General features: G+C 40.0%; 1 protein-coding gene and 1 long non-coding RNA gene across 9 annotated transcripts in view; one reads left to right on the top strand and one right to left on the bottom strand.

The window, feature by feature from the left end:
• LOC110569524 (uncharacterized) overlaps positions 1–8,455 on the bottom strand; it is a 30,244-nt gene extending 21,789 nt beyond the window's left edge. Inside the window, exon 1 of the long non-coding RNA XR_002479614.2 lies at positions 8,162–8,455. This is a non-coding gene — a long non-coding RNA (uncharacterized LOC110569524). The remainder of the gene's footprint in view (positions 1–8,161) is intronic.
• CDC14B (cell division cycle 14B) overlaps positions 1–23,533 on the top strand; it is a 108,573-nt gene that overhangs the window by 29,404 nt on the left and 55,636 nt on the right. For 5 of the 8 annotated variants that reach the window (XR_002479613.2, XM_021677116.2, XM_021677113.2 and 2 more), the window contains exons 2-4: positions 14,607–14,697; positions 15,242–15,317; positions 17,532–17,624. Coding sequence is in view for 7 of the 8 variants with exons in the window: in XM_021677116.2 (XP_021532791.1) it covers positions 14,607–14,697; positions 15,242–15,317; positions 17,532–17,624 (260 nt within the window). In the remaining variant the exon portion in view is untranslated. Of the gene's footprint in view, positions 1–13,192; positions 13,326–14,577; positions 14,698–15,241; positions 15,318–17,531; positions 17,625–23,533 lie in introns of those variants that run through there. The other 3 variants (XM_021677115.2, XM_021677119.2, XM_021677117.2) reach the window with 3 other exon arrangements.

Here is a 23,533-nt window from a genome sequence, read left to right as displayed (position 1 = left end):
CTTCACATGGCCTTTCCTCTGTGCGTTCAGTGGGAGAGAGTGCTCTGCTATTTCTCTTATAAGGATGTCAGTCTCACCTGTATGACCTCATTTAACCTGAATTTCCTCCTTAAAGGCCCTATTCCCAGTAGTCACACTGGGGGTCAGGACTTCAACATGTGAATTTTAGCGACACAATTCAGTCCATAACATCATCTTACATTACTGTGGCACTTGAAAAAACCAATACTGGGCTGGGTGTGGTGGCTCATGCCTGTAATCCCAGCATTTTGAGAGGCTGAGGTGGGTAGATCACCTGAGGTCAGGAGTTCGAGACCAGCCTGGCCTACATGGTGAAACCCTGTCTCTATTAAAAATACAAAAATTAGCCAGGCGTGATGACGGATGCCTGTAGTCCCAGCTACTTGGGAGACTGAGGCAGGAGAATCACTTGAACTCGGGAGGCAGAGGTTGCAGTGAGGTGAGATCGTGCCACTGTACTCCAGCCCAGGCAACAGAGTGAGACTCCACCTAAAAAAAAAAAGAAACCAACCAACACTGATATGTTATTATTAAGTATACTGCAGACTTCTTTGGGATTTTACTAGTTTTCCCATTAAGCTTTTTCTATTTTGAAATTCAATCCACATTGCATTTACTTGTCATCTGCTTAGTCACCTAAGATCTGTGAAAGTTTCTCAGTCTTTCTTTGTCTTTCATGACCTTGATGGTTTTGAGGAGAACGGATCAGGTATTTTGTAGAATGTCCCTCAAATTGGGTATGTCTGTTTGTTTTCCGCATAACTAGACTGGATTTTTGGCATGAATACCATAGAAGGTGAAGTGCAGTTCTGTCATATCTTATCAGAGGTATTTGAAATCCACATGACATCACAGGTTAGTCACAATCATTTGGTTAAAACAGTGTTTGCTATGTTTCTCTTCTGTAAAGTTACTATTTTTCCCTTTCCATACTGTATTCTTTGAAACAAGTCACTTAAGTCCATTCCACACTCAAAGGGGTGGAGGTGTTAAGCCACTCCTTGGAGAGAAATAGCTACATATACATAATTTGGAATTGTTCTGTAAGGAAGATTTGTCTCCTCTCCATTTACTTACTCAATCACTTATTTATATCAGTATGGATTCATGCATATTATTTTATACTTTGAATTTAAATCCAATATTATATACTTATTTTGTTGCTCAAATTATTCTGGCTTTGACTGTTAGAGTTTTTCATATTGGCTCTGGTATCACACTCTTCTCCCACCCCCTTTTCTTAAAAATATTTTTATAGTATCTTCTGTAAATGTATTAGTCTTTTCTCTTAATAGTTTTTGCATTTTGTGTCTAAGTCGTTTTTTTTTTTTTTTTTTGAGACGGGGTTTCACTGTGTTGCCCAGGTTGGTCTCGAACTCCTGAGCTCAGGCAGTCCACCCACCTCGGCCTCCCAAAGTGCTAGGACTACAGGTGTGAGCCACTGCGCCTGGCCAGTGTCTAAGACTTAAACTGTGTATCAGTTAGGATAGGCTAGGCTATGTTGTAATGACAACCCCAAAGTCTTAGTGGCTTGTAACAAGCAAAAATTTGTTTTGCTCATGACACATGTCCCTCACTGGTTAGGTAAGAGCTTTTACTCTTGCAAACCAGGCTGGTGGAGTACAGCTACTTCATATGTAACTGTTTATTGAACATAATATAAATGAAGTCATATTTATTTTATAATACATATACATAGATATCTATAATGTATAATACATACACAGAATTGTACACAAAATATACAGCTCTATAAACAGCTTGTGAACATCCTGGGTAAGTAACCAGCAGATGGATGGAGAAACAGAGCATCACCATAGGCCTGGTGTGATGGCTCACACCTGTAATCTCAACATTTTGGGAGGCTGAGGCAGGAGGATTGCTTGAGCTCAGGAGTTCAAGACCAGCTTGGGAAACACAGGGAGACTTAGGTCTCCCCAAAAATACAAAAATTAGCCAGATGTGGTGGCACGCATGCCTGTACTCCCAACTACTTAGGAGGCTGAGGTGGGAGGATCCCTTGAGCCCAGGAGTTCAAGACCAGCCTGGGCAACATGGTGAAACCCCACCTCTACAAAAAACACAAAAATTAGCCAGGTGCGGTGGTGCGTGCCTGCAGTCCCAGCTACTTGGGAGGTTGAGGTAGGAGGATCGCTTGAGCCTAGGAGGCAGAGGTTACAGTGAGCTGTATTGCATCACTGCACTCCAGTCTAGGTGACAGAGGTAGGCCTTGTCTTAAAAAAAAAAAGTATCATCACACCCCAGGCACCATCCTCTGTGTCATTTCCTGGTCACCACCCCTTTCCAGGATGAATACTACTCTGATTCGTATTGCCATGGATTTGTTTTGTCTGCTTTTGAAATCTATATAAACGGAATCATACTGTATGTACTCTTTTTCTTCCAGCTTCTTTCACTAAATGTTTGTGAGCACTGTCTGAAGTACATGACCATAGCTTAGGCACTCTCATTGCCATATAATATTCCATTGTAAGGAAGTACCCAGCATTCAATTCTATTGTGTCTAGTCATTTGGATTGTTTTCCATTTTTGCCTATTATAAATAATGAGCTTTTAAAAAATATCTTTCTTGGTGAACATGTGTATGAATTTTTGTGGTATGTATATGTACAACTGGAATTACTAAGTCAGAAGATGTGCTATGTTTATTTTTTGTATATAAATACTGTCAGCTTTCTAAAATGGTTGTAATTGCAGTTGAATCTTAAATGCTGCAGGTCAGAGGGGGAGTTCTGTGGGGTTTTGCACCATGGATTAGTGGTCTGGTTTGGGAGTGGCATTCTCACCTCTGGCCATTTAACACAAAGCAGTAAGCACAAGCAGTCCCACTGTGGCCTGGGATGTGGAGAGCCAGAACTATTATGTTGATCTTTTTCATCCAGGAAGAATTAATTTTTTGTAAATGGTATGATAGAGGGAGACATTTTTAGGCAAATCATTTTCTTAGGATTTTTGTTTGACCACGTCTTGGCCGGGCATGGTGACTAACACCTGTAATCCCAGCACTTTGGGAGGCCGAGGTGGGTGGATCATGAGGTCAGGAGTTTGAGACCATCCTGGCTAACATGGTGAAACCCCATCTCTACTAAAAACAAATACAAAAAGCTAGCCGGGCATGGGGGTGCACGCCTGTAGTCCCAGCTACTTGGGAGGCTGAGGCAGAGGAATCACTTGAACCTGGGAGGCGGAGTGAGTCAAGATGGCACCACTGCACTCTAGCCTGGCAACAGAGCAAGACTCTGTCTCAAAAAAGAAAAAAAAAAAAGAATTCTTACTGACATTACTTTTAATTTGTGTTGAATTTTCTTTTAATGTTCCATTATTGCAAGTTATTTAGAAATGGGTTTTAAGTGCTTCCATATTGATAGATTGATAGACTTTTGATGATCTTTTCATCAAAACAGTTTTTTTGAGACAGAGTCTCATTGTCACACAGGCTGGAGTGCAGTGGTGTGATCTCTGCTTACTGCAGCCTCCACCTCTCAGGTTCAATCCATTCTCCTGCCTCTGCCTCCTGAGTAACTGGGATTACAGGCACATGCCCCGACACCAGCTAATTTGTATTTTTAACAGAGACAGGATTTCACCATGTTGACCAGACTGGTCTCAAACTCCTGACCTCAAGTGATCCACCCACCTTGGCCTCCCAAAGCATTGGGATTATAGGTGTGAGCCACCATGCCCCGCCAAAATATTTCTGTTATTGTATTGTAGTCATTGAACAAGGTCTGTGTGGATGGTTTCTGTTTTCCAGAATTTGTTGAGATCTCCTTGTGACCTAACACATGACAACTGAATACCCTATTTGAAAAGTTTATGTGTTCTCCGTTGAAAACAGTTCTATTTACTAGGTCATGTCACTAATTCCTTATTTCATTTTTTTGAAGTATGTTTAGTCTTCTATGATTATGGATGTATTAATTACTCCTATTTTCACTTGTTTTTGCTTTATAGATTTAAAACCTGTTATTATAAGATGTGTTATGGTTATAATCTTTTGGTAAATTACATCTTTTTTTTTTTTTTTTTTGACATGGAGTCTTACTCTGTCACCCTGGCTGGAGTGCAATGGCTAAATCTCAGCTCACTGCAGCCTCTGCCTCCTGGGTTCAAGTGATTCTCCTGCCTCACCCTCCTGAGTAGCTGGGATTACAGGTACCCGCCACTATGCCCAGCTAATTTTTGTATTTTTAGTAGAGAAGGGGTTTCTCAATGTTGGTCAGGCTGGTCTCAAACCCTTGACCTCAAGTGATCCACCTGCCTCATCCTCCCAAAGTGCTGGGATTACAGGCATGAGCCACTACCCCCAGTGATCATGTAATCATGTATCTTTTTACATTAAACACCTTTGTCTTTTTTTTTTTCGGTCAGATGGAGGTTTATTTTATTTATTATTATTATTTTTTCCTCTGTTGTACAGGCTGGAGTGCAATGGTGCAATCTTAGTTCACTGGAACCTCCACCTTCTGGGTTCAAGCAGTTATCCTGCCTCAGCCTCCCGAGTAGCTGGGATTACAGGTGCACGCCACCACTTCCAGCTAATTTTTGTATTTTTAGTAGAGATGAGGTTTCACCATGTTGGCCAGGACTCTTGACCTCAGGTGATCCACTCTCCTCAGGCTTCCAAAGTGCTAGGATTATAGGCATGAGCCACTGTGTCCCACCTGTGAATTTTATTTTATCTGATGTTAATATTGCTGCTTTTTTTTTTTTCCTAGCAACTGTATAGCACACCTTTGTCTATCCTTTCATTTAAATTTTTCCTGTAAGGCTTTGTTTTTATTGTCTTTATTAAACATAGCTTGACGATTTTGGGGGTTTTTTTTGGTTTGTTTTTGGTAGAGATGGTATCTCACTTTCTTGTTCAGGTTGGTCTTGAACGCCTGGATTTAGGGGATCCTCTTGCCTCTGCCTCCCAAAATGCTGGGATTATGTGAGCCACCATGCCCAGACTAGCTTGAATTTTTTTAAACTCAATTTGAAAATTTTGTCTTTTACTAGGTGAATTAATTTTTTTTTATTATTTAAAAATGATAACTGATGTGTTTGGACTTATTCCCACCACCTTTTTCTATTTTGTTTACTGTAATGTTTCTTCTTGCTATTGGGTGGCTTGATCACATTTTCTTAGTTTCATTTTCTCTCTTGCTATAGTGATTTGGAAAGTAGGAAAACTGATATAGCTATTCTAGTGCCTCCTTAAAAAAAAACCTCATTTATAAATTATTTCAGAGATACAGATGAGTATGGAGACTAACATAATGTTGGGGGAGATGTCTAGGGCTTCTGTAGATAAGATTACTTTTTTCCACCTTAGTTCCAGACCAGCTGATTGAGAAATACAAGAGTTAAACAAACAAAGATTAAAATTACCAGGCTTGGTTTATCTATGTGGGCATTTAGATCTGAAGGCAACTGGAATTACTTGCGCAAGCAGTCACTGGCACATTGGACAGCCACAAGGACAAATTCCAGACACTGCGTCTGTAAATGGGTAGAGCCTTCAATGCCGGGATCCTTGGGTGATTGTGTAGAATAGCTCCTCCTCCACCCTTTTAGCTGCAGGGATCATGTAGCACCAGCAAGAAATAAGCATCTGTTGTAAATTACATCACTAAGATTTCAGAGTTAACTTCTTGTCACAACTTATTCTGATAAACTCACTTTACCACAGGGTATAGAGCAAACCAGAACCATACTAATTGTAGGTTAGGTCAGTCTGAAAAAGAGGAGCAGGAAGGATAATTAGTCTTCCTCTTCTTGTGCATTTCTTATCTCACTTTCTGCCCACATATCTATTGGTGTGTTAACTTTTTTCTCTTTAATACTTTGTAAATTCTAGATGCTGACACTTCTCTGGTTTTATGCATTGTATCTATCTTCTCCTTGTCTGTGAGTTATCTTTTTAAATTTTGTTTCTGGGCTCCTGTGTTGGACAGAAACATTAAATCATTTTGTGTTTGTTTGTTTTTTGAGATGGAGTTTCACTCTTGTTGCCCAGGCTGGAATGCAGTGGCACAATCTCAGCTCCCAGCTACTTTTGGTATTAAAACATTAAATCTTTATGTAATCAAGTTTCTCAGTCTTTTGCTTCATAGTTTGGTTCTTTTTTGTTTTGCCTAAAAAAGAAATCCATCCCTGTTTCACTAATGTGACTTATTTTCCCATATATTTTTAGAAAACTTTTAAAGCTTTTCTTAATAAATCTAGGCTTTTTAGTCAATTTCAGGTATTTTTTGCCTTTGGTGGGGAGTAGTGGTACGGTATGAGCCTAGGGATCAAATTTCCTCCCTCCACCAACCCCAACATGGACAACCAATTGTCCCACATGTATTGAGTATTCTTCTCCCATTGATTTGTAATGCCCCTCTGTCATGTGATGTTTCCATGTATATGTGGCTCTCATCTTTGCCTATTATATCTGTGCCAATAGTACACTGTGCCAGTACTGCCTAAATTCTTGTGAGTTTTAATATTTGGTAGAGCAAGGGCCCCCTTCTTGTTCTTTTTCAAAATGTTCTTGGTTCTTCTTGGCCCTGTGATCTTCTGGATTAATTTACATGTATTAACATGTCAGGTTTCATGTAATTTATTACATATTACACGTAAAGCTATTTCAATTCATGCATTAGCATGTAATTTACATGTATTAGCGTGTCTGGCTCCACATGTAAACTTGTTACATTTAATTCCTCTATTAGCATATAATTTACACGTATTAGCATGTCAGGTTTCATGAAAAGACGTGTTGAGATTTTTATCAGAATTGCATTTCTTTTGAGGGGAACTTATTGAGTCTTTGTGTTGATAAACCTGCTTTATTTCTCCATTTACCCATGAGGGATATGCACATTTTTTTTTTCTGTTACATTTCATAATTGCTTATTACAAGTAGATAGGAAAGCTATTGGTTTTTGTGTATTAATCTTCTATATCAGAAACATTGCAAAACTTTATTAGTTTATTTATTCGAATAGTTTTTTTTTTTTTTTTTTTTTTTTTTTTGAGACAGAGTCTTACTCTGTCTCCTAGATTGCCAGCCTAGAGTGCAGTGCTACAATTTGGCTCACCCCAACCTCTGCCTCCTGGGTTCAAGCAATTCTGCTGCCTCAGCCTCCTGAGTAGGTGTGATTACAGGTACGTGCCACCATGCCTGGCTAATTTTTATATTTATTATTTTAGAGATGGGATTTCACTATGTTGGCCAGGCTGGTCTTGAACTCCTGACCTCAGGTGCTCTGCCTGCCCTGGCCTCCCAAAGTGCTGGGATTACAAGCATGAGCCAACCACACCTGGCTTCTTGTCTGTATTTTTTAGGTAGACAATCGTCTGCAAATAAGGACAATTTTGAATTACTTCTTTACAGTTTTCTCTGATTTCCTTTTTGTATCTTGGCATCAGCTAGCACTTCCAGTTATTACATTGTTAAATAGAGGTAATGATAGTGGGAATTTTCATCTTGCTTTTTACTTTATATAGATGCTTCTAAAGTTAAGACATGAAGTGTGATATTGACTGTAGGTATTGGAACAATCTTTATAAGCTTAAGGAAGTTCTCTTTTAGCTCCATTGTGCAAAGACTTAATTGGAAATGAGTGTTGATTTTAATGACTTCCTTTTCTGTATTTAATGAGATAATCATGTGACTTTTTCCTGTAATCTGTTCATGTTGTTAGACTTTTTCTTTTTATGTTGAATGGTAAGATTAATTTTCTTTTCATATGCTATTGGCCATTTGTATTTCTTCTCTGAATTGAGCATTAATAGCCTTTCTAGATTTTATTTATCTCTTGGGTTGTGTTAGGGAAAAACTCAAAGTTTTTCCTCTGCTATCACACCAATACAGCAATTATCAACCAAAAGACTTCTGTAACCCCAAAATATGTGAGGATTTCTCTGTATCAACAAGCAGGCAATCAGACACCAGCTGGTATCCTCCCATTGAATTCTGATGCCATCTGATTCCCCAGGTTCAGGACTCAGTCCCACAAGACCACCCCCTCCTTCCCACAAATCCGGGCCTAAGCAACATCTGACTGACTGGCTTCAAGTTGGGGTTCCCAGGATCCTCTCTTTGAGTTCAGTTAATTTGCTGGAAGAATCAGGGGAACATACTTACTAGTTTATTATGAAGGCCATTTTAAAGGATACAAATAAACAGCCACAGGAAGAGATGCACAGGGTGAGGTCTGGAAGCGTCCTGAGTGCAGGAGTTTCTGATCCGGTGGAGCTGGGGTACACCACCCTCCGGTCATGTGGATGAGTTCTCGCACACCTTCCTGTCAGCCTCCACGGTTCAGCTCTCCAGAAGCCCTCTGCACCCTGTTCTTTGGGTCTTTAGTGGAGATTTCATTGCTTGTCCATGAGTGAAGGACGGATAACTGTGTTGAAATATGATTGGACAAAAAGGACATAATCTACACCCAGCAAGGCCTGTCTGTTCAGATTCTTCCAGCCTCTCTGGGCAGCATTCCTTCCTCCATTGTATGGGGCGGGATGCTTTGTGGAATGAGGGTCTTACAGCTCACAATCAGATTAGAGCTCTGCCTTGGGCCAGGAAAAAGAGAGCAGGAGAAGGTCAGAGAGATTCTGTTTCCCAAGGCCAGCTTCTAAGATCCACAGCGCACAGCGTATAATAAAATATTGTAACAAAAGTTATGGGAGTTAGAAGCTAGGGATTGTGGATGTGAACCAATAAGTGTATAATTACAATAGATTGTGATATTGCTTTGGAAAGACATTTTATCTGTTGTAATAATTAACTTTTATTATAGGTGTTTTCCTCCAAGTTTCTCCCAGTTTTTCCCCTTTGTGACTTGTTTTGTGTCACACTGTAAAATTCCACATGTTAATTATAAAATTATTCATTATAAGTTTATAGTTATCTGACAGCTTTTTCAAAATTGTTTCATCTGTGATGTGCTTTATAAATATGTGATATTTATAGAATCTCATTTTCTTTTCATACATATAAACATCTGCCCTGTGTTGGATAAGACATTTGCTACTGAATTGAAATAATCAGTTTTCTTATAAGTATTCATATATATCTGTGTCCAGATTGTACATTGCTGTGCTAAAACCCTATTGTTTTAATTACTGTTGACTTATATTTGGGCAAATCTTTGAGGTGGGGACTTAATCTTAGGCTTCAGATCCAATAGCCTGTGTTCAAATCCCAGTTCTGCCACTTCACAGCAAGCTTTGTGACCTTGCGCAGGTTAGTCACCCTACCTCCTTAGGGCTGGTTGACCCTGGTAGTACCAACCTCACAGGGTGTGATGAGCTGAATACAATACCCGGCATAAACTCTCCATCTTTGTTGGTTATCATTGTCATTTGAGTGGGTAATGCTGCTGCCGCTTCTTTGTTAATCGGTACTTTCATGAACATTTCTTCCTCTGCTTCCCTGTCATTCCTTCCCTCAAAAAAACAAGTGGCCAATACAGATGAGAGCCTGATGTCTATGGTCCTGTCTCTGAGGGACAACCTGTGTTCAGGTGGAACCTGTTCTCTCCTGCTCCCTAGTGTGTAAAATCTCCTTTCTGCCTGTCTGTGGTGAACTCAGCAGAGGCTGACTTCCCCCTGCTATAGGAAAACTGTCCATTTCTCCATTGGTTCTGCCAGGACCTGTGAAGGCCATCCATCCAGTTTAAGGGGGAAATACAAGGTGGAGAAAGCCCAGTGTCTCTAGGTCCAAATAGGGTTCTTTAAATCTTTCCTATTAACAAGAACATAACTGTATTATAATTCCCACCGACTCCTACATATTTCTCTGATTTATGGTAATTATCCTCAAATACCTATAGCTGTTATGCAGGAAAATGTTTTTCATTTTTCTAACAAATATTTGCTAAAGGAAGAGGTAATCAACCTGGAGGGCCAAGTTAAATCATACCTAGAGACAAACTAGGCCCAAGGATAGATTTTGAATATTTTTATTAACATTTTTAAATCATGAGATTTTGTTTCCTTCTCCTGTATCATATTAGTCAAAGAAGCAGAAATGATGTGGTATGACAGGGACAGGCAAAAAGATGACTGCCGCTTTCTGTTTCTGACAACAGAAACATCAATGGGGGGGATACATGGATTTATAACAGGATTATAAAGTTAATCATCAACCTTTAAGCAAAACTTTGTAAAGAGCCCTGTTTCAGCTGGGCATGGTAGCTCATGCCTGTAATCCCAGCACTTTGAGAGGCTGAGGCAGCGAATCACTTGAGGTTAGGAATTCGACACCAGCCTGGCGAACATTGTAAAACCCCATCTCTACTAAAAATTAGCTGGACGTGGTGGCGTGTGACTGTAATCCCAGCTACTTGGGAGGCTGAGGCAGGAGAATTGCTTGAGCCTGGGAAGTGGAGGTTGCAGTGAGCTGAAATTGCACCACTGTACTCCAGCCTGGGTGACAATGCAAGAGTTCATCTCAAAAAAGAAAAAAATTAAAAAAAAAAGAGCCCTGTTTCTGGTTCCAGGTTCCTAATAAATGGCCCTCAACCCAGCATCATAGTCTCTGTAGTACTTTATTGCTGTGTTACTCTAACAATAAAATACTGGCATCTGTGATTTTCCCTGCCTGTAATATATAAAATACTCCTTAGGGAACTGAACTTAAGGTTTGGGCTGGAAGGGAAAATTTCTTCCCATTTCTATCTAGCTACTTTTCTAGTTTAAATTTTTTTTTGGTGGGGGGGGAGCGGGAAGAAACTGGAATTTCAAGAGATGGTTAGAAACCAAAACAAGTTACTAACCAGTTCCCTTGTTTAAATGTGCGCAAAGGATATTTTCCAGGTTGCCTCATACTGTCCTTGTTATATGCTTCCTATCTTGATCAAGAGTCAGCTTTGGAAAAACACTGTTAGCCTGCAAGTTGACTTTTTAAAAGCGGTGTAATTTTGAATAGGTAATATATGGTACAATGCAAAAGCTGTTAAAAGGCATAAATCTCTCTCTCCCTTCCCTATTCTAGACACCCACTATCAAGGCATTGATACCAGTTTGTTGTGGCTGCTTCCAGAGATTTGCTACCTGTGATTTCATCTACAGTGATATTACATGTGTATATAGAACTTAAACTCACACATAGAAGTGGTAGTACTTAACAGTCCATCTTGGCTATCTTTAGTTTTCAGTTTTCCTTTCTTTTCTTTTTTTTCTTTGGAGACAGAATTTTGCTCTTTTTGCCCAGGCTGGAGTGCGATGGCATGATCTTGTCTCACTGCAACCTCCACGTCCTGGGTTCAAGCGATTCTCCTGCCTCAGCCTCCCAAGTAGCTGGGATTACAGGCATACACGACCATGCCCAGCTAATTTTTTTGTGTTTTTAGTAGAAGTGGGGTTTCACCATGTTGGCCAGGCTGGTCTCGAACTCCTGACTTTAGGTAATCCGCCTGCCTCGGCCCCCCAAAGTGCTGTGATTACAGGCATGAGCCACCACACCCTGCTAGTTTTCAGTCTTAAACATTTCTGCCAAACTTCCCATTTGTTGCCCATGGAGATGGTCCCAGTTTATATTTTTATTCACAGGCGATGTATATGAGTGCCCTCAACCTCCCGCCACACAGCAGCACCTTATCCAACTCTTGAGTTTTGCCAGTCTGAGGAAAAAATAGTACCTTATAGTGGAACTTTCCATTTCTGTTACTTTTATGATAACATAAAATTGAAGTTAGGTATCTTCTCAAGATGAATTTAAAATATTTTTCCAGTTTGTCTCTTGATTAGGTTTATGTGTGTTTTGCCATGAAAACTGCTTAAAAATGTGTTTATGGCTTTTAGGTTTTATATCATTTAGCAAGGTCTTCCCCAGTTGGAGAGTATAAAAAAGGCTTCATGGTTTTAAATACATATTTTAAAAAGTTTTTGATCCATCTGGAATTGTAGAATAAGATTAGGAGGTATGCAGGTTTACTTTTGAGGCAAAAATATGTATAAAGTAACAATTTTCTATAGAAAACTTGGTAAAATACAGGAGGGAATGAAAGTGAACCCCAATCCCAGCACCTTATTATTTGTAACAATTGGGATCATGCTCATGCTGAATTCATTTTTTTTCACTTGAGATTGAAATACAAACATAGGTTTAGAATATATTTTAATTTATTTAATATTTAATTTTTGTGGGTACAGTAGGTGTATATCTTTATGGGGTGCATGAGATGTTTTGATACAGGCATGCAGTGCAGTGCACAGTAATCACATCATGGAAAATGGGGTATCCATCCCCTCAAGCATTTATCCTCTGTGTTATAAACACTCCGATTGTACTCTTTTAGTTATTTTTAAAGGTACAATTAAGTTATTGTGGACAGTAGTCACCCACTCCCTGTTTTACTCATTTTTATTATTTTTTTGTGCCCATTACCCCCACACTACCTTTCCCAGCCTCAGATAACCAGCCTTCTGCTCTCTATCTCTACAATAATTTTAAATGGTTGCTTAAAAAGGGTGTCAACATTTTTGTTTTTAAACCATTCCAAACCGTCCCTTTAAAGGAACGCATGACCAGAGACTTGCGTTTAAATCTTGCACAATTAAAAGAAAAGCTTTTTCTCTGAGCCAGCTGATCTCAGGAAATCTTGCACGATTTTGAAGATGCCCGTTTTCCATCAGACCTGACCCTGCGGGAGCACTTGGCGGGTCTTGGCTGAGCGAGGGTGCGGTGGACCAGGCTCCGGGAGGGCGCGCACTGGGGGCCCGGCCTGGCACGGCTGCAGCACCCCCTGGCGGCGGCAGCGGGAGTGCGGCGAGGGAGGCGCCAGGAGGCTCCCGCCCCGTCTGGCGTCACTCTCGGGTCTGTCCCCGGCCCGGAGCGAGCCCTTCTCCTGCTCGAAGTCCTTTAATCGCTAAGGAGCTTTCCCAGACGCTGCCCTCGGCAGGCTTGCTGGCCTCTGACGCACGTCCCCTCTGCTGGGCGTTTGGGCACTGGAGGAGGCCTGGCGCGCACTGGCCGCCCGCATCCCCCGCTGAGGAAGGAAGGCGGGTGGTGGGGCGGGGGCACTGTTCCTCCCCGCGCCCTCGTAGCCCTCGGGGCTGTTTCCAGAAGTTGGGGACTTCCGGGGTTGCGCTGTTGCGCCGGGCCGGTGGGCCACCGAGGGGTGTCGCTGCGCCTGCTGCCTGGCGCGGCCCTTTAAACTTTGTTTTTTAAACTTCGGGGGTGTGGTCGCAGCGCCTCCCCTCTAGGCGGCTGGCCGTCCTTGCCTCTGCCCCGCCTTCCAGATGCTTTGGAGTCATGAGCCGCGAGAGCGCTGTGGCAGCTCTGGTGGCGGAGGTGATCAAAGGTGAGCCGCAAGGGCGGGTGCTTGGGGGCGGGCGTAGGGGGAGCTCCAGCACCCGCGCGGGGATGGGGTGGGCGGCATTCTCCGGGAGGCACTCGCCGTCAGGGCCCGGGCCGCGGCTGGTCTCTTTTGCGTGAGTGGCCTCGGCCCTTGTCCCCGGGCCCTGGGCTTCTACGCTCGTGGGCGGCTGTGACCCTTGTGTTCCTGCACCTGAACCTACATACGTGAGCTGCACCTCCCCGCCCGCGGGAGCGAGATCCTTGGGCGCTGTCGCAGGGATCAAAGGTCCTTGTGGTTGGAAAGGATTAAGCCCTGTCACCCATTTGAGTGTTTGTGGTTGCAAGAAATTTTAGCTGAGGAGTTTACAAGGAAATAAACTCAGCAGTTGCATGAGTTGAATTGCAGATAGAAAAAAGTTTACCATTTGGAGAGAGGGTGCCAGCTGACTCTGCTGAAAGTATATATATTTTAAAGGCTGTACTTGATTTTGCCACGTTGTGAGTGTAAGTTTTTTCCTAGCACCACTGGCATTATTATTAGGTATTGTGGATGACTTGATTTCACCCGAGGATTTTTAGGCAAGAAGAAGGGTGGAGCCTCCTGACTCTTAACTACTCATTACCATTCTTGCTAAACCTCACAGCAGCCTAACTGCGTTTATGCAACACAAGTTCATCTCAGACTCATCATGCAGAGACCTCTCATTGCTTCTGTTTTAATGGTAATTTGTCTAATTGTGAAAATACTGAAGTAGTGATTCCAAGTTAGACAGTAGTGATCCCAAAGAACAGTTGGAGAAACATATGGTTTGTTCTATAGCTGTAAGTAGTAATTTTGAAGCAATTTTGAAAGCATTCTTTCTCTTTAAGAAAAAAATAGTTTCTTACCAAATCGACTTTTTAGGATGTCTTGAAAAAAGTGAAATTCATCTAGAAACTTACAAGGTTGATGCCAGCCATCACATGCATGCTGCAGTTTGCTGAAATGTCTTAATCCAGGGGAGCTAAACTTTTACGAAAATAGGTTCGTTTAGAAATACATCACTACATGAAAAGCCACCACTTTTGAAACTTAGGTTAAAGGCAGTTTCTCTTTTTAAAATGTGCTCATTATTACCCACCCAAGTAGCCAGAATATTTTGTAATTACCCATTACCACCCCTACCATCTGAAACATGCATGGAAAAAAATGAAAAATTGACTTCATCTGAAAAGAGTTGTGTCATGATATATAAAACGTTTTTTATAACCTGCAGGAAGGAACATTGCAATTTTTCCATTTCAGATCGCCTTTGTTTTGCCATTCTCTACAGCAGACCAAAGAGTGCATCAAATGTACATTATTTCAGCATAGATAATGAACTTGAATATGAGAAGTAAGTATTGCTTTTTAAAAGAGTGTAACTTTTTTTTTTTTTTTTGAAGAATCTGAAGGTATGGTTATAAATGGGACAGCCTGGGGAAATTATAAATTTATTGATTGCTGATTACAGGATGCTTGTTTTTCACCTGTGGTAATAAAATAAACCTTTAGAGGAAAAAAGAGAACCTCCCTAAACTTAACCATTTAGATTTGCTTGTCTAATGTTTATACTACAATGAGATATAAATGTGTACTAAGTAAGATATTGTGGTTTTGCTCTTGGAGATATGTATGGAAAAACAGCCTTTTAAATTTAGAAAGTATGTTCATGTTCATTGAGGTTAGATTTAGGCATTATAGTACTCGTGGCATTTAAAAATAGGTGTTGTTTACAAGAATAGTCTTCCACTAGTAAAACAGTACCTTTAGGTTGTATTGGCCCCTAACAGTCTGGTATGTGCTTACTCATCTTAATTTGATCTTGTTGACCCAAAATAGGCATTTACATTCAGAGCATCTAGAATGTACATACATAGTTTTATTTTTCATTTTTAAAGCTTCTACGCAGATTTTGGACCGCTCAATCTGGCAATGGTTTACAGATATTGTTGCAAGATAAATAAGAAATTGAAGGTAAAGTTTTTAAGATTTGACTTAAATGATCATTATTTGCTTGATCTGGGGGACAAAAGTAAGGAAACCATCTCTATTTTTAAAAAGGAAATGCCATGTTTTTCACTGCAGTGGTGTTTGGGACATGCACGTGGTTTTTTGTTTTATAAGATCATAGTGTATCTATTTGTTTTATAGAGTTTTGAAAGAACAGTTCAAGTTTGGGTCATTTGGTTCTAGTTTGAGTTAGTGATGCTTAAATACTTGAAAAGCCAAAGTGGGAATCAGTTAATTAAGTGAACCCCCTATTGTTTGACCTAATAGAACTGAAACCTAACAAGAGAAATTCTTCCCTTGCTCTGGCCATTGTTCTTTCTGGCTTCCTTTTGATGGGGAGTGCTAGCAAACTAACAAGGAAGATGGGCTCATCTTACTTTCTCTCCTGTTTTGAAATTCCCATGATATTGTGCTACATGATCCTTTATACATATGATTAAGGGACATGAGAATCTAGGGCAAAAAGCACATCCTTAAAGCTGTATCACTGAGAGTTACACAGGTATATTTGTATTGGTTTGAACTTAGACCCCATTCATGTATGTAAAACACTGAATTGTTGGTCATGCATGGTAGGAAGTGTGTACATACTACTTAGCAGCAGTTCCAAATCAGTCACTGTAAATTCTCAACTAGAAAATACTGCTTTTTGGGAAGGGCACTTAAAAAAAAAAAAAGAACCTTTGCTTATCAGACTACTACAGATAGGAAATACAATTTATTTTTAATTAGAATTTTAACATGCTTTAATTAAACATTTATGGGTAAGGCAGTTGTTTTTCCTTGAGTATCAAAGCTATATTCACTACATATTGCTACAGAGCAGGAGACTCTTCTTTTTTGCCTTTCTTAAATAGGAATATAACTATTTATGGCCTTGTGCATTTGGGTTCTCCCTCCTTTTTCCAGTTGCCAGTGGCAGATCTTTTGTTTCGTGCAGGCTAGGAAGCTAAAAATAATTCTCTCTTCTCCCAACATTTGTTCCTTTGCTTTAATTTTGGAAAAAAAATTTTTTTTTTCCCTGTACTCAGCCATCTGCGGACTTTTAGTCTTCGGGTCAACTAAAAATGTATCAGCTTTTTTTTTTCTCTTTTTAAATCATTTACCAGAACAACTTGTAGCATGTTGGTAGCATGCTACCAACCTGATTGACTGTCCAATCTGATTGACATATTACTGCATATTCAATTAATAGTGATAAAGGTGTATCAAGAGTCTGGATGGAGAGTGTCTTGTGCTCGTGCTGCCCAGTGGCTGGTGTGTTTTTGTTTTTGTCGTCGTTTTTTAAATCAACTTGGATCTCTTTCTCCATGCAAACAACTAGAGGAAAATATGTACACTTTCATCATTGAAACACTAGAACGTTGAAACACTGACTTACAGAAGCCAAGAAATACATGCTTTTTGAGCTGATTATATCCTGTTCCTTATCCTGACCTGAACCTGCGTCTACTCACGTTAATGAAATACAGCTGGGGATGTGCTAACTAATCATGGTTTTTTGTTTTTTTTTTAATTCTGTACCATTTTATATTTAACTTTTTAATATCCCCATACACACACACACACACACACACACACACACACACAATCCTTTTTAACATATATATAGAAATATGTACACATCATGGATCTGGAGCTCTGTGAACTTTCACAAGTGGAATATACGTAATGATTATCTTTTCACCAGGTCAGGAGCAGTGCACTGGCAGCACCCACAGCAGCCTTCCGTGCTGTCTTCCAGTTCCTGGCTCTGCACACCCCTCCCCTGGTTATTCACTGCCCTAGCTTATGACAGTGCAGACCATCCCGTATACCTTTTTATTTTAATTCGAAGGTTTTGGGGACAGATTTCTTTAAAAACCAAACGGAAGGAAAGGTGATCTCTTCCACCATGCTTGCTTTCCTCTTTCAGAGGCAGCCTGTGCTTTAAGCATGTATCCATTCATGTCCCCTCCCCTCTCCTCTAATTGTATGTCCGTTCTCACCCCAGAATGTGCCTTTTTATGGGAAGATATGTGGTATTTTTGGGTATCAACGTTAATCTTTTCAAAGGTCTTGCTAATAAAATGAATGGTTATACATTGTGGGATTTGAAATTCATCTTCATTACAAAATGAAATTGTAGAAGACTTGAAATTAAAAAGAAAATACTAACAACTGTTTACTTTTATGCAGTCCATTACAATGTTAAGGAAGAAAATTGTTCATTTTACCGGCTCTGATCAGAGAAAGCAAGCAAATGCTGCCTTCCTTGTTGGATGCTACATGGTAAGTATTTGTTTTCCTCTTGTATGCATGAAAATGCACACAACAGTGGTTCTTTACATTTGCAGTTAGAGTTTTGAAATCAAGATAATGTCTTGATTTCTTTTCAGAAAGAACATGTTTTTTGCTTTTAAAAAATTGACCAACTCAAGGAGGCTGTGCATCTGTGGAAGGAGTGGGTAGTTGAGAGATCTCCTGTACCTTCCACTTAATTGTGCTGTGAACCTAAAACTGCTGAGAAAAAAAGTATTTCTTTTTTTAAGTGGCCAACTGCTTTGGCAAAGGTTTATGTTTTATGGCACTTAAGGTTGGAAAATAAGGCTCCAAAGCTATTTCTATTCATTCATGATCCATTTAGTCAGTTGTAAAATCATCTTATTGGGGTCAGGACCCCAATATTAATTTTCTAAACAATGTTTTTAAAAATGAAGGCATGTCATTCGAGTGCTTTATAAAATTTGAATCTAGGCATTTTCCCTCTAATTAACATCATATCCTTTCTCATGTAAACATCTAGCAGGAGGCCGTGGCATGTCAGTGTTGTTGGAAGATGGGTTGCATACTGCACAGATTACATACATGTGCCATCAGGTGCTTCATTTGGATCATTGGAAACATGCTTTGGAATAGCAGTATTTACATACGAGTTGTGAATTTCATTTATTTGTAAATATGATAGAAGAGATTTATTTTTTGAAGAGTCACATTTTATTTGGCACCCAGTGGATTCATCTGTAGGGGGCCTGAAAGCTGCAATTTTTCCAGAGCCAGCTTAGAACTCCTCTAGAGTAGGACCCGCATGTGTGTGAGGTTAAGAAAGTTGACTACTCTGTTCCGTGGGGAGTAGCCAGGGGATGTTTCTTCCACCCCTACCCCACCATCAGTGTAATAGTTACTTGCTCCTAGACTTGAAAAAAAGGGTTGTTTTGGAGCTCTTTAAGTTTTTCCTTCCCCACTTCTAGCTTGCTCCTTATCTCTGGCATGCCTTACTGGACCCTTTCAAAATTATTTTCTGGAGTATAGTTTGATAATCTGGAATTTACAAAGACTAGTCCAAAAGTTGGTGGTACTAGTTGAAATCGCACCTCAAAATGTAATAATTTTCTTTTTTATGTTTAGGGTCTATCATTAACAGCAGTGATTAAGGTCGTTGTTTTGATTTCCTCTTTATGCTCCCAAAAGTAGTTGAATTAAATGTTTCTGATTGGGAGGCCTAGGTGGGTGGATCACTCGAAGTCAGGAGTACCAGACCAGTCTGGCCAACATGGTGAAACCCTGTCTCTATTAAAAATACAAAAATTAATCGCTTGTGGTGGGACATGCTTGTAATCCCAGCTACTTGGGAAGCTGAGGCAGGAGAATCCCTTGAATCCGGGAGGTGGAAATTGTCCTGAGCTGAGATTATGCCACTGCACTCCAGCCTGGGCGACAGTGAGTTAGACTTTTGTCTCCAAAAAAAAAAAGTTTCTGAGAAAACTTTAAATTTTGTTATCATCTCTGAAAGTGTTAAACATAGGTTATAGATTCTATTAAAATTTTTTTTTTTAAGCTTACCCAGATGTATCGGTGTTTTCCTTTCTCCCAAACCTCTCTTGGTGTTTCTTGTGCTTACAGCAAAATCCTTTAAAAATTAAAAAATTTAAAAAGAAGAAAGTTTTCATAGAGATCGGGTTTCATCATCTTACCAGGCGTAGAGCAGGTGCCTGTAATCCCAGCTACTAGGGAGGCTGAAGCAGGAAACTCGCTTGAACCTGGGCAGCACAGGTTGCGGTAAGCCGAGATTGTGCCACTGTACTCCAGCCTGGGCAACTCTGTCTCAAAAAAAAAAAAAAAGGAAAGAAAAAGAAAAGTCTATGTATGGCTCCAAGAAAGAAAAGAGTATGGAAAAGTGGGTGTTTTAACTGGGACGTTTGGTCCTGTTATTTGGCCAGTCACTGGGGAGAGGAACCTCACGGATTAAAATAAATCGTGACAGCTTTATAAAAAAAGGGATTCAGCCAGAATTCTTGAGATTCATAAAATATTAAAGGAACCCTGGAGAAATGGCCCTTCCCAGCCTCTGGTGGCCCTTGTTCTACTCCTGGCTTCCATGAGATCAACTCACTTACCTCCTATATGTGAGTGAGGACATATGGTATTTGTCTTTCAACTTTGGTTATATCTTCCTGCCACAGCAGGAAGATTTTTTGAAGATACATGATATTTATCTCTTCTATAGGTTAAATGTACTTTTGAGGGCTACCTATTTCTAAAATATTTTTTTGTGTAAAGTAAATGCCAAGCATTTTGTGTGTAAAATAAATGATACAAGCAAACTTTTGGCACATAGCTTGCAACTTTGCTTTCCTGTAATGTTTAATAGATTACTTTGGTGGAGCTAATTGTAACATGTAGGTTCCCTGTTCAAAATGTATCACTCTATGACAGAAAAAATTTCAACCCTTCTTTGCGGATCTTGCCTTTACACTGCACAAGACAAAGTCTGAAGTTCCATCTAGGATAGAGTGCTCCTGAGTGGAACTGCAAAGCAGAGGGGCCAGGCTGGGCCACTTCTAGATTAGTCATTGTCTCCGGTCAGATGAGATATCCCTGAGATGGTAGGGTCTTGAGGAGCCAGGCACAGTGAGTACAGTGTGAAGAACCCTGCTGAAGGTGGCTGTGGGCATGGTGGGAACTCAGTCAGGGTTGTCTTAAAAACAGAAACAGAACATGTGATAAGTTTATAAATAAGAAATTGCTCTTTTTAAGTCTTGTTGCTGTTGTTTTTAAACTACTAGTGAACAAACAACAACCCCTTGACATATTTATTGAAAATTTTTTGGCATATTTGTTTCCAGTATTAGGTTGGCCTTTTTTTGACTTTGTTTATGATTGTATTTTGGCCAACAGAAGTTTATATTTCTGTAGTTAATATACTTTAGAGTTAGAAATCCTTCCAGGATTTCACACCCTCAGGTTAGTATTGATTTGATTGGTTAGGGAAGTGCCAGGCAAGCAAATCTGGATCTTCACTCACATTCATTACTCTACCCAGTGAGAAGCTAGCTTAGCAGGAGGATTATAGCTCTTGGCTGTGACAGAAGCCTTTGCAGCCATAGCTGGCTGCTAAAATAGGAATTTGGAGCTGTAATGTTGATAGGCAGGGAAGCAGGAGAAAAACTTCTAAGAAAAGGAAATGTATTAATAGTAGAAAAGCAGTGTCAAGGTATAATAAGGATACCTCAAAAGAAAAAACATCAAAGTAAGTGAAGCTTTGATCTGGTTAAAATATATTAAATCCTCTGGTTAAAGAATTGTAGAGATGAGCGGTAGTTCCCTATAAATTGATCTGCATCCTTGATAACCTTTTCTGGAGTTGTCTGGAAATTTGGAGCTAGTCAGGCTCTTTATTGTTTGACTTGGCATGATAATGTTAAAACAAAACCAAAAAAATCTGGAGAAAGAATCCTTAGGAAGGAAATATTCCAAATAGACTGACTCTGTTTATTTTTATCAATCCCTTTTAAATTCAGGGCTTCTGAAAGGAACTGTGTTTCCTTCATCCTTGTATACACAGAAGGACCTAATGTGGGATGGGCAGAGAGTTTGAGATAATCCTTTGTGGCATGGAAATAAAGTGTCATATTTATTATTTATCTTAAAAACCAAAGAGGTGCGGCTTCACAAATGTGTAAAATATAAACTGACATGCTGGCAATCCGTCCTTTTGACAGATGGTCAGGCATCTTGTGTGTTATGAGAAGTGATAAGAGCGAGTTGAGTACTCATTTGTCTTCATTGTATTTCAAAGTATTGCACTTCAGGCAGCCTGGTAAATGGCTTTCCCATTCAGTTATCTGAATGGTAGACTCTTCGGTAACAAATTAGAATAAAGCTAAAAATCTTCTGTGGCACTGTAAGAGTTGAAAAATATAAAAGATGACTTGAGTTTTTGTTTGTTTGCTTATTTACAAAAAGGTAAACATACTGTATTGTTTTACAAAATAGTAAGTTTACTGCCCTGTTTTCAGTTAGTGGCTATGACCTAGCCAGATTGTGGGGTAATAATACTTAACCTGTCATTTAAAAGTAAAGGTCAAATTTTAAGTGGAAAAGTAAATGCTTTTCAAAACAAATTTGTAATAAAAAGAGGCTTTTGAAAATTAAAGTTTGAAATTTTGTTTTGTTAATTTTGTTGTAAAAATGTCATACACAAAATCCATATTTACACTCTTGAGAAATTTAGAAAAATCTTTTAAAAAGAAGCTTTTATGTTTATAGAAACAGGACATGTGCACATGTATATGTATATGTACAGATGTGTGTTGTGTACATATGTTTTATGTTTACATACAATTTTAAACTTTTTTTATTGATACATATTTATGGGGTATATGTGATAGTTTGATAAATGCATATAATGTGTGACAGCCAGATTAGGGCAGTTGGGGTATCCATCACCTCAAACATTCGTCATTTCTCTGTGTTGAGAGCATTCCAAATCTTCCTTTCTATTTTGAAATACACAGTAAGTTATTGTAAACTATAGTCACCGTACTGTGCTATCCAACATTAGAACTTATTTCTTCTAACTGTACGTTTGTACCAACTAACCAACCTCTCCTCACTCCCCCTGACCACACATGCCCTTCCCAGCCTCTGGTGGCCCTTGTTCTACTCTTGGCCTCCATGAGATCAACTCACTTAGCTCCTACATATGAGCGAGAACATACGGTATTTGTCTTTCTACTTTGGTTACATCTTCTTGCCACAGCAGTAAGATTTTCTGAAGATATATGATATTTGTCTCTTCTGTAGGTTAAATGTACTTTTGAGGTTAGCTTGGTAAATTAACCACCGTTTCTAAAACCTTTTTTTTTTTTTTTTAACGGGGTCTCGCTCTGTCGCCCAGGCTGGAGTGCAGTGGCGTGAACTCGGCTCACTGCAACCTCTGCCTCCCGCGTTCAAGTGATTCTCCTACCTCAGTCTCCCAAGTAGCTGGGATTACAGGCGCGTGCCACCATGCCCAGTTAATTTTTGTATTTTTAGTAGAGACAAGGTTTCACCATGTTGATCAGAGTGGTCTTGAACACACCTAACCTTGTGATCCACCTGCCTCAGCCTCCCAAAGTGCTGGGATTACAGGCGTGAGCCACTGCGCCCAGCCTTCTAAAATATTTTTTGTGTAAAGTAAATACGAAGCATTTTGTGTGTAAAATAAATGACAAGCAAACTTTTGGCACACAGCTTGCAACTTTGCTTTCCTCTAATGTTTAATAGATTACTTTGGTGGAGCTAATTGTAACATGTAGGTTCCCTGTTAAGAATTTATCACTCTGTATTATTATTTTTATGTTTAAGCAGTTTTTATAACTATTAGAATGGCTTACCTTGTAAGCATTTATGTTGAAAATGATGATACTAATTAAATTCTAAGAATGTATTAACTCAGCAGTCTCAGAGTAGAATTCGAAATCGCACTGAATTTGAGATTGCCTCTACAGTTATGAGAGCCTGGTCAGGGACTTTGTTATTTAATGATGATCTTTTGAATCTGTGGCCCCACTTTTTAAATGATTTCATTATCTTGGACTCAGAATAGCCAGTGCTGGGTTAAGGTGCCTCGAGGGAAGGGATCAGTGGGGAGGACAAGGGCGCAGAGAGTGAGGATCTCGATGCAGTGGGTAAGAATCCAGTTCAGCAAACAGCTGCCCAGATGGGACAGCAGAGGCCCAAGGACAGAACGAGGTCATAACACCCTTCCTGGGTGTCTGTGAAAGGTAGGGCAACCAGCACGAGGCAACTGCCAGTAGCAGCCATGCCCCAGCTAGTGTGAGGCACACTGGGCTGAGCAAAGGGATGGCACAGGCCCTCAGTGGGAAGCCACTGCTGCCTTGAGCCGGCCTGTGGGAGGCAGCTGGCTGCCCTGCTCA

Source organism: Aotus nancymaae, unplaced genomic scaffold, assembly GCF_030222135.1.
Source record: "Aotus nancymaae isolate 86718 unplaced genomic scaffold, 86718_ANA_hifiasm-v0.15.2.pri h1tg000041l, whole genome shotgun sequence".
NCBI lineage: Eukaryota > Metazoa > Chordata > Mammalia > Primates > Aotidae > Aotus > Aotus nancymaae.
The sequence above is the reverse complement of the archived record's forward strand: the minus strand, read 5'-3'. Positions and strand labels throughout refer to the sequence as shown.